We start from the raw sequence: 10,139 nt of genomic DNA, 5'->3' as shown, positions 1-10,139 counted from the left end.
TAAAGGGAATTTATCAGCAGGTTTTTGCTATGTAATCTATAGACAGCAGGAGATAGAGGCTAAAACACAGAATTCAGGGATGTGTCACTTGTCAAAGTGCGTGCTGTAGTTTACTAACTGTGAAGGATTTATCACTAAGAGATTAACATTGCTGGACTACACTAGACTGGCAATGCCCCTTCTGTGATGAGCAGCTCACGGTCTATGGACTTTATACACAGAGAGCCTGGTGTGGGCTGGGTTAACTGTGGTGTGGGCAGGGCTAGCTTTCTCAGCTCTGCTTCAGTCTAAATCTAAAAGCTCTGATTGTGTCGCAATTGCTGCACCCAGTAAACTAAGTGATACATCGTTGGATTCAGCATCTCTTTACCTACATCATGCTGCACTCAGGTGAGGTAGCAAAAACCTACAGACAGATTTCCTTTAAGTAGTTTGCTGACTGTTCTTAATGACTTCCAGCAGAATTGTAAATGCAGCTATGGACTATAATAGAAGAAGTCACTCAGGATCAGTGGAAGAGCAATGTAATTTATTTATAAAGTAATTTTTGCAAACAGGTTACATGTAAAATTCTCAGTAAGGTTTTAAAGCTGTTTAGCGGCTGCTACACAGAATATAATATTCAGTTTTAGATAAAGGGGTTCACCGCTTTTGCCATCTGTAATCTGTGGGGGAACTAATTAAGTGCTAATACCACCTCCATGTGCTAGATATCAGCAGAGAAAAGCACCAAGAGGCAAAATAGCGGCTAATTACCTGTGCCATAACGTCGTGTGACCAGATATCTGATGCCAGGTTTGTGTGACCTTTACTTTCCACTTCAGAGGGTCTTAGTAATGTGGGGCCAAAGACAGTGGCCAAGTTATGGAGTGACATCTTGTTGATTGGCTCTTTTTCTGCAACCCTATAATCAAAATGGAAAAAAAATGAAAAAGAGCCCTCAGGCTGCAAAAGTACAAGAATATGGAAATAACCCAAATATTCTCGGCTTCATCTAGACATTTGCTTTGGATGCACATATTCAAGAGGCCACAGAGAGATGACTCATTTATTGTCAGATCGGGGGCTTTCCTGTCCTATGTTAACGGGGTTTTCCAAGATTATTAAAAATTTGACAACAGGCAAGCAATATCGTAAAAACCTATACTCGCGCGTTACATGCACCAGTCGGTCTGTACATGGCTTCAGCAGTGACGTGCTGGCTACATACATGATAGTTGTCGCAAATCACAGGTGTACAACACAAGACGGCCGAGGTCAGTAACTGGCTGCAACCATCAGATGTGAAGACGAGCAGCAGTAAATGAAGACCACAGAGGAGCTGGAGGATATAATGGGGTATTTGGGGTCCTTCTTCATATTGCCTGCTTTTGGATTGATCTGAGAAAACCCTTTAAATGTAAAAATCATTGCGTATAATGTCTGTTATGGCCATTAAAATAGCAGGATATAATCATTATTAGCTTCCGAATTCCTACAAGTTGGATGTTACTGTACAAAAAAGCATGCGCTGAATGTTTGTGGAGAGCGTCAAGTTGGCATATGGAGACTTGTAAGCCCTGTAATGCTCCCTAGGAAATTAAATATGCAAAAAGCCTCATCAGAGAGGAGGAGACTGGATCTCTAGTGCCTGGTATTGCAGGTAGAATTCCTAAAAGTCAATACTGACCCTATAAAGAACCTTGCCACATGACTTAGAATAGGAAGCTGAACCAGATACTCAATTTTCAGACACGTGTTTAAGGATTTTTGCCCCTCAACAGTGCAAAGCAGGAGAACTGGTTGGCTGGGTGAGAAGCCTTAGACCTCCTCTTCTCCAGTATCCTGTTCTGGTCCACTCTGGCATTGCTGCTTTGGGCTCTCCACAATATTGTCTGCTCTCACAAATCGGTCATTCTGAAAAACGTCCCAACCTCCTCTTTTATTTTGTTGCTTGGTGTGTCTTTCTTTAATATTCTATATTTGTGCCAAGATCATCCATGGAGCACAATAATAAAAGTTTGCTGTCCTAACTTTGCAATTATGTGCAGCTGCCCGGTGTTGTATCATGTACCTCGTTCAGCCACCAATGTGACGTGCCCGATATTCGCACTGTGTGGACACTAGATGTTAGTACTAATGGAAACGCCATGCAGCTGACTACATGGGGCAGAACGTGCTCTACCTGACTCTAGACAGAACTGCTCAGCGGCGTCCTGTGCTTGGAGAGTGCCAGGTTCTTCTCATGGGTGGGGGATCATATGTACAGTCAGTATGTCTTGGCACCGCAATGTTATATTGAGTGGAGGAAACCGCAAACCAACCGATCATTTCTTCATCCGTTAGTACAAATAGCTACAGGCGTGCGGTGGTGGTGTGTGCCGGACTGACTAACTCATTCTACAGATACAAAAGTGGCTTTTCTGCCAGGACACTCGCTGCCACACACTGTTCTTTCCCAGCGATGCTCGCCGTCGCCTTTTTAGGTCCTGCCACACATGAGATACTGCTATGAGAAAAACAGCTGCTGCGTATCCCCTCCTCATGTTCCCTCCAAGGGAGCAGATGTGGGAGCTGGCGTGTACCCGTCTCTCAGATGGAAAACTTGACTTCTCTTCTAAACTCTTGGCCTGATTCTCAGAAGAGGAATTTACTAAAGATTTGTAGCCCTGGAAAAATACGAGACTAGAAATGTTCTGTGTCCTGGTCACGATTGTTACCTGGACCGAGCTACAGCTCATGTTACCTAAAGTCCGAGCAAAGTGGGTGATGGCAATCTGGAGATTAAATACAACAAAATGCAACAAATCATACAGAACAGAGCATGGACGGGGGTTTATACACTAAATAACATGATGGAGAGAAACTCCACAACCTCTGCCTGGATATTCTTACCGGTGGAAGTTGACGAAATCTCGACTGTGACCACACGTTATATGGACTGACTACTCTTAAAAAATCTCAGATCAGAGCCCACATTTCCTAAACTGAATTAGGTTACATCGATGTAGGAAAATCTACAACCGCATATTCCACACCAAATTGTGCGGATTCTGCAGCACATTTCATCCTTTGCAATGCAAAATCAGCTGTGAAAATCCATAGCATTAATTGATCAGCTGCAAATCTGTCAATTTATGTTGTAGACTTTCAGATTTTCTCTGCAGCGTATAGAGATATCATAAAATTGCATCTACAGTGCTGCTAATGGGAAGGGAATTTTGCAACCAGAAAATCAGGACAGAAACTCACTAAGTATCTGAGTCGTGTGTACGTACCATTAAAGGGAGTCTGTATATGCAGTCTGATCTGTAGACAGCACAGTATATAGGAGAAGCTGAGCAGGATGATATATTGGTTTGTTGGAAAATACTCAATATAATTGGCATTTTATTCATTGAAGTCCCTGGTGTTTGTATGTATAGGAGTCAATTGGGCGGTCCTACTAGTGATTGACAGCTTTCTGCATACACATTAGACAGTCAATCACTGAGTAGGACCACCCACTGGACTCTTATACATACAAACACCAGGGACTTCAATGAATAACATGCAAATTATACTGAAACTTTTCCCCCAAAAATGTCTATCAATCTGATCAGCTCCTCCTGCTCTATAACATCCAGTCTGCCGATCACATACCATTGTCAACATAAGTTTCCTTTAATGGTCACCTTAAATGCTACCAGTGACAGTGGCCCCGACTTATTATCACTTGTGTAACAGCAGTCTTAATAAAGGAGCCGTTACCTCCACATAGATCAGTGTAACGCACAACTCAATAAATGTGGCGCATCTTGGGCAGCTCTGACAACAGATATTGGAAATTTATGTTAGTGATGCAGTTTGTGCCGAATTTGTAGTATTTCCTAATAAATTTGGTAGCCCACTTTCTAGCCACTTTTCCAAAGTGGTGAGAGGAGTGAAGAGGCTCAATTTTTCACGCATATGCCGAAATTAACAACATTTTTTTTCCCTATATGGCAAAAGTGACATAAATCCTTCCCTGTGTTTTAGCCAGTTACCTTTTTAAGTGCTGAAGCAAGAAAAGAAAGGTCATGAGATTGGGGTCGGGCAGGGAGCGCAGAAGGTGCATCATGCAGTTCTCCTTGGCAGCGGGATCAGACAGAGCTGTAACCATGGAAACACAAGAGGATTAGAACTCACAAGCGGCAATCACCCCGAGGAGAAATCCCACAATGGAGGCCTGTAAACAGCAGGACCAGAAGCCATCAGGACGCGAGCAATGGCTGATCACTAATACGCGCACACATGTGGGTGTATATGGGGCGTGCGCCTCAGTATGTACACACTGGGCTGCTATCCATGTAGGCGCAGCATACAGAAGATGAATAGTATTAATTGGATATTCATGCTGATCTGTCATGCTCATTATACTGTGGAAGAGTCGCCACTGGCGCATCGTCACCCCGCTTTCTCATGGCAAGGTGGCACCAATACCACATTGTAAGTAGACACTGTGAGAACCACACAGAAAAGTTTTGGGACGCCCTTCATTCTGGCAGTGCAGAGCGCAGCTACAAAGTGTTTCTCCCATTATGACGGGTAATACAGAGATGCCACTGACTTCACTGGCAAGTTCTAGAGATTTGCACTGCCCTGACCCAGTGTCCAGTCTGGTCCTCCATGGCAGCCGGACCACGGCAATCTTCTCTTCTGCGGCCGGCATCCTCTGACCAGCAATCTGGTCGCCTCTGGTGAATACTAGGCCTCGCTATATCCGCTCTAGGTACCCCAGATCATTTCTGAATTGCTCCAATTTAGCCTGGTTTCCCCCTCTCCTAGACCTAGCTGCACCCCCTGTGAAACCACGTATATACGTATATTAATAAAAGGGACATAGAGATTTCTTATCCACCATTCGCTGATCTCCGAGCATCACTTAGTGGGACCCTTCCACCTTATCTCAAATCCAGTCCACATTGAAGAGATCTAAAGCACCGGAGATTTAAATACATTTTAACGTTTACATTCTAAAAAAGCAATGACTCGGCCCCATACATATTTTTTTTTCATGCCAAGTTTCCAACTTGCTTGGTTGATACAAAGACCAAATGTGGCTAAAATGTGAAATTAATAAACTTAAAATTTTAAAAAATTGTCTGGAAGCTCCAGTGTTTTGTGTCTCTTCAATTTGGTATGCAGATTAATAGTTATAAAGATGAAGAGAACAAGTGTTAATCATAAGGTATCTGGGCTGTCTGCTTATTTTTGGTCAATTTCACAAGAGCGTAATATGGGCATATTTCTGCTTCTATGTTATGGCCAGAAATCCTGAAGCGACCAAGGATCTGATCGCCAGGACGATCATCGTCAGGTCCGGCGGCCGAACAGCTGAATGGCTTCTATGGATCCTGTGTTGTATCTAAAAAATCTGAGCTCAAACACTTGAGGAAAAAAAAGCTAAAAAATATCTAATTGACTATTAATTACTATAATGAGAAGCATTGTTAGAGGATTAGAGAATAGAAATGAGAATAAACTCCTACCAATTCCTTCCATGAAAGCCAGATACAGCTTGTCAGTAAGGAGGGGTTCTGGGAGCTCCCGGAAGTAAAGCTTTAATGTCCCAGCGATGGCGTTGATGTCCATGTCACTGAGCATCATCAGAATGTCTTTATTATCTAAGAAAGAAATAAAAGAAGCTCCGTAAGGTGAAAATGTTACCAAAATTCATTACGTTAAATCACATATCAACTCAACTTACTAGCATCAAATGCAGCCTTCAAGGCCTGGATATCAGTAGCCACTCCAGATATTCTGTAAATCCCGACCTCCTCAATGCCACGTTTCTCCACCTCCTCTATACATTGACGAACTATATATGGCACCTTAGATCGTTCCCGCCTGGCAGAAGAGACAGAAGTGCGCTCATTAGAGGAGCAGTAATACGCTTGTCTTTGCAAGAGAAGATGACTTTTATACACCGACATTGGCTCTACTAATTGGTGGAAGTCATAGGAAACTGACAGACTTCTGAAGTGCTCATTAAAAGCAAAGGTAAGAGGTGAGGATGTTACTGGTTACTTACTTGGTTACCACACTGATTTTAACTCCAAAAACCCCCGTCTGCTTTTTAGAGGGCGTCCTTTTCAAGCTCATATCCCGGCTGCTAAACTTCATGGAAAACTCCACTTTGATCTGTCAATAAAAAAAAAAGATCAAAAAGTGCTAATATTTCTACAAGTACATGATTTTTACCAGCCTTGGATCATAATCTACAGTATGTGCAGAAATGAACTGATGCAGTGAGAAACAACATGTTCAGACAGTGACCTGTTCACACTAGCTTCATGTGTAAATGATGGAAGCCATTATGCTGTGATAGATCCGATTAACGGAGTATTCTCGAGTTGAAAGCTATCCTCTATCCATGGGAAATAGCGTCTTGATCGCTGGGGGTCCGAACAATAGCCATCGTTCGCGAGAATCGGGGCTCTGCTTCTGAACAGAGCGGTGGTCAATCATTCACACTGCCGCTCCATTCATTCTTATGGGCCTGCTGGAGACGGCCAAGCAGAGCCCTCGGCTATTAAGAATGACTGGAACGACAGTGTGCATGATCCACCACCACTCCATTCACATAGGGGTCTTCAGTGCCTCGTTTTCGGGATAGGTGGGGATCAGTCGGCTCTCCAGCGATCGGGAAGTTCTTCAGTGCCTCCTTTTCGGGATAGGTGGGGATCAGTCGGCTCTCCAGCGATCGGGAAGTTATCTCCTATCCCATGGGAAAGGAATAACTTCCAAATCTGAAAATACCCCTTTAACGATAGATTCAGCACTGATGGACTGTTAACTGTAAGGGGGTTCATTTTTTTGGCAAACACGGCGAGTGAAGAGAACCCAACATTACAGATATATAAACGGATCTGAGATTTACTCATCACTCAGTAGAAGAGATCGAGCTCAATTAATGTGGCTTATTAATGGAAAATGTGGACACAATATAAATTGCAAATCTGGGGGCAATTTGTGATTTTACGGTGTTCTGGTGATGTAATATCCACTTACATAAAGACCTGAACATTTTCACCAACTGATAAAAACAGGGCTAAGTGAAGCCAAATTACATTTTTTGACACGGTTTCCAAGGCAAATAATACTTATCAGGTCTGGGGAATTTTTAAGACAAATACTTGATAGCATTATAGTTTAGTAAATTATTAACAGTGACAAGTACTTAGATGTTCAAAACGAAAAAATAAAAAGTATGTGTAGGTTTCTGCATTGTACAATGTATTCAGGGAAGACCGTACAGTGTTACATAGAGATGATAAAGCAACCTGGAGGGAAACCATACAAACCCCATGCAGATGTTGCCCTTGGCTAGATTTGTGCCCAGGAAAAACCGTGTCAAACAAGGAGCCACCATGCTTTAGTTATGTAGTGAAGCTATGCAAGTCCAGATGGTTGCCTTATGTTCCTTCAGGAGCGCACTGCTCCCATGCATCCTACTTGAAGCCGCGCGGCCAGGTCAAGCCGAGAGGCCAGGTCAAGAAGTGCGGCCAGCTCCAGAGAAGCGCTTGCAATCTGCAGTATATAGCACACAGCTAGCAAGTCTAGGAGGCTGGCTGATAACCTTTAAAAGGAGCAATACACTGCAGAATTAAATATCCGTCCATTCTTGATTTTTACTAAGAGATAAATAGCAAAGTTGCTTGTTTTCAGAAACATTTATTAAATGAGTAAAATTGCATAGATGAGACAACCCCTTTAATGGTACAAAAAAAACCCCAAAAACTGTCTATGTTACCTACCCCATTCATCTCAATCACGTCCACATGCCAGTTCTTGCTTTGCACTGCTTGAGGATCCAGCTATTAAGAAAAAAGAAACCTGGTAAGACTTGCTGTCTGGTTTCTTCTTATCATGTAACAGATATATTCAATCACTTCAGACCAAGAGTAGCTGAACACAATTTCCTATTATTTACAGTTCGGTTGAGAAATATTTGGACAGTGACGGGATCTTGGTGATTTGGGCTCCGCATGCTGATAATTTTTATTTAAAGTGAAACCTGAAATGCAATTGAAGTGGAGACTTTCAGGTTTAATTAAAGGGGTTGAACAAAAATATCCTGTGAAATGTTTAAGAATTGCAACCACTTTTCTACAAAGCCTCATTTCAGGGGCTCAAAAGTAATTGGAATTAACTTTACCATAAATAAAAAACTAATTTTTAATACCTTGTGGATAATCCTTTGCAGGCAATGACTAGCTGAAGTTTGGAAGCCATGGACATCACCAAACACTGGGTTTCCTCCTTTGTGATGCTGTGCCGGCCTTTACTGCAGATGACTTCAGTTGTTGCTTGTTTGTTGGTCTTTCTGCCTTATGTTTTGTCTTAATCATGTGAAATGCTGCTCGATGGGGGTGAGATCTGGTGACTGACTCGGCCATTGCAGAATATTCCACTTCTTTGCCTTAACTCCTGAGCTGCTTTCGCAGTATGTTTTGGGTCATTGCCCATCTGTGAAGCGCCGACCAATCAACCTTGCTGCATTTGGTTGAATGGAGCAGAAAGTATTGCCCTGTACACTTCAGAATTCATCCGGCTGCTTCTGTCTTCAGTCACCTCATCAATAAACACTAGTGACCCAGCTCCATTGGAAGTACTGCATGCCCATGCCATCACACTGCCTCCACCATGTCTTACAGAGCATGTGGTATGCTGTGGATCATGAGCCGTTCCAAGCCTTCTCCATACTTTCTTCTTCCCATCATTCTGGTAGAGGTTGAACTTAGTTTCATCTGTCCAAAGAATGCTTTTCCAGAACTGTGCTGGCTTCTTTAGATGGGTTTTGGCAAAGTCTAATCTGGCCTATTTTTAAGGCCAATTAGTGGTTTGCACCTTGTAGTGAACCCTCTGAATTTGCTTTCATGAAGTCTTCTCTTTATGGTAGACTTAAAGGGAATCTGTCACCACATTTTACCTATCTAAACTATGATTATGGGCATATAGGTTATAGACTGCTGAAAAAAGTCTTACCTGTATGCCACATATCAGATGTCTTGTTGTGGAGAAATCATCTTTTATCACTTTATATAAATTACCTCTTCCAGGCTATGGGGAGGATGCTGCCTTGAAGATAACTGCCTCCAGAGATGATTTTACACTTCCTGGATGGTCTTCTTCACTTGGGTGCATGTTGTGAAGGGTTTTTCTTCACCATGGAAAGGATTCTGCGATCATTCACCCCTGTTGTCTTCCATTGACATCCAGGCCTTTTTGAGCTCCCATGCTTACCGGTGCGCTATTGTTTTTTGCAGAATGTATCAAACTGTTGATTTGACCACTCCTAACATTTCTGCTCTCTCTCTGATGGATTTCTTCTTTTTTTTCAGTCTAATTATGGTTTGTTTTAGTGATGAGCGAGCATGTTCGTTACTCGAGATTTACGAGCATGCTCGTGTGGTTTCCCAGTATCTTCAGCGTGCTTGAAGATATTGCCTGTTTGTTAGGCATTCCTCACATGTAATAAAGCTGTCAAACAGTCGCAAATCATGCACACGGAGTGACTCAAGCATGACATTTGAGCACGCCGCAAATACTCGGCAAGCACCCGAGCATCCTCGCTGAAAGGGTTAACAGAACACGTGCGCTCATCACTAGTCTGTTTCTCTTCCATTGAGAGCTCCTTTGACTGCATGTTGTGTGTTCACAGCAACAGCTTCCGAATGCAAATGCCACACCTGTAATCAGCTCCAGACCTTTTACCTGCTTAATTGATGATGGATTAACGAAGGAAAAGCTCATGCATCCCATTAAAAAGCTTCTGAGATAATTGTCCAATTACTTTTAGTCCCTTTAAAAAGAGGCAGCTACATATTAAAGAGTTGTAATTCCTAAACCCTTTCTCCAATTAGAAGCTGGGAGTCTGCACTTTAAGCCCATATTGATTGTATAACTGTATCTTGAATGTGTTTTGGCAAACAGCTAAAATGCCAAAACTTGTGTCATTGTCCTAATATTTCTGGCTAACTGTATTTATGCCATCATATTCCACAGCACCTTCATCAATATTGCACCCACTGAGAATATCATGTATGGTGGTAGCCATCAGAGCAGCAGGCACAGCAGTGTTATGGGGCCCAGCACCTACCTCAACTCAGAAGTGAGCTGCTGTTAGTAATCACTGG

General features: G+C 42.6%; 1 protein-coding gene across 6 annotated transcripts in view; it reads right to left on the bottom strand.

Annotated features, from left to right (window-relative positions):
- The window catches only part of ABR (ABR activator of RhoGEF and GTPase), a 424,780-nt gene that overhangs the window by 6,568 nt on the left and 408,073 nt on the right, over positions 1–10,139 (bottom strand). For all 6 annotated transcript variants that reach the window (XM_073667980.1, XM_073667981.1, XM_073667985.1 and 3 more), the window contains 6 exons: positions 7,758–7,817; positions 6,032–6,141; positions 5,708–5,847; positions 5,490–5,624; positions 4,005–4,110; positions 757–904 (listed from right to left, as the gene is read on the bottom strand). In XM_073667980.1, the coding sequence (XP_073524081.1) occupies positions 757–904; positions 4,005–4,110; positions 5,490–5,624; positions 5,708–5,847; positions 6,032–6,141; positions 7,758–7,817 (699 nt within the window). The remainder of the gene's footprint in view (positions 1–756; positions 905–4,004; positions 4,111–5,489; positions 5,625–5,707; positions 5,848–6,031; positions 6,142–7,757; positions 7,818–10,139) is intronic.

This window comes from Phyllobates terribilis, unplaced genomic scaffold (genome assembly GCF_046119375.1).
Source record: "Phyllobates terribilis strain yellow unplaced genomic scaffold, ASM4611937v1 Scaffold_2__4_contigs__length_985480577, whole genome shotgun sequence".
Classification (NCBI taxonomy): Eukaryota; Metazoa; Chordata; class Amphibia; order Anura; family Dendrobatidae; genus Phyllobates; species Phyllobates terribilis.
The sequence above is the reverse complement of the archived record's forward strand: the minus strand, read 5'-3'. Positions and strand labels throughout refer to the sequence as shown.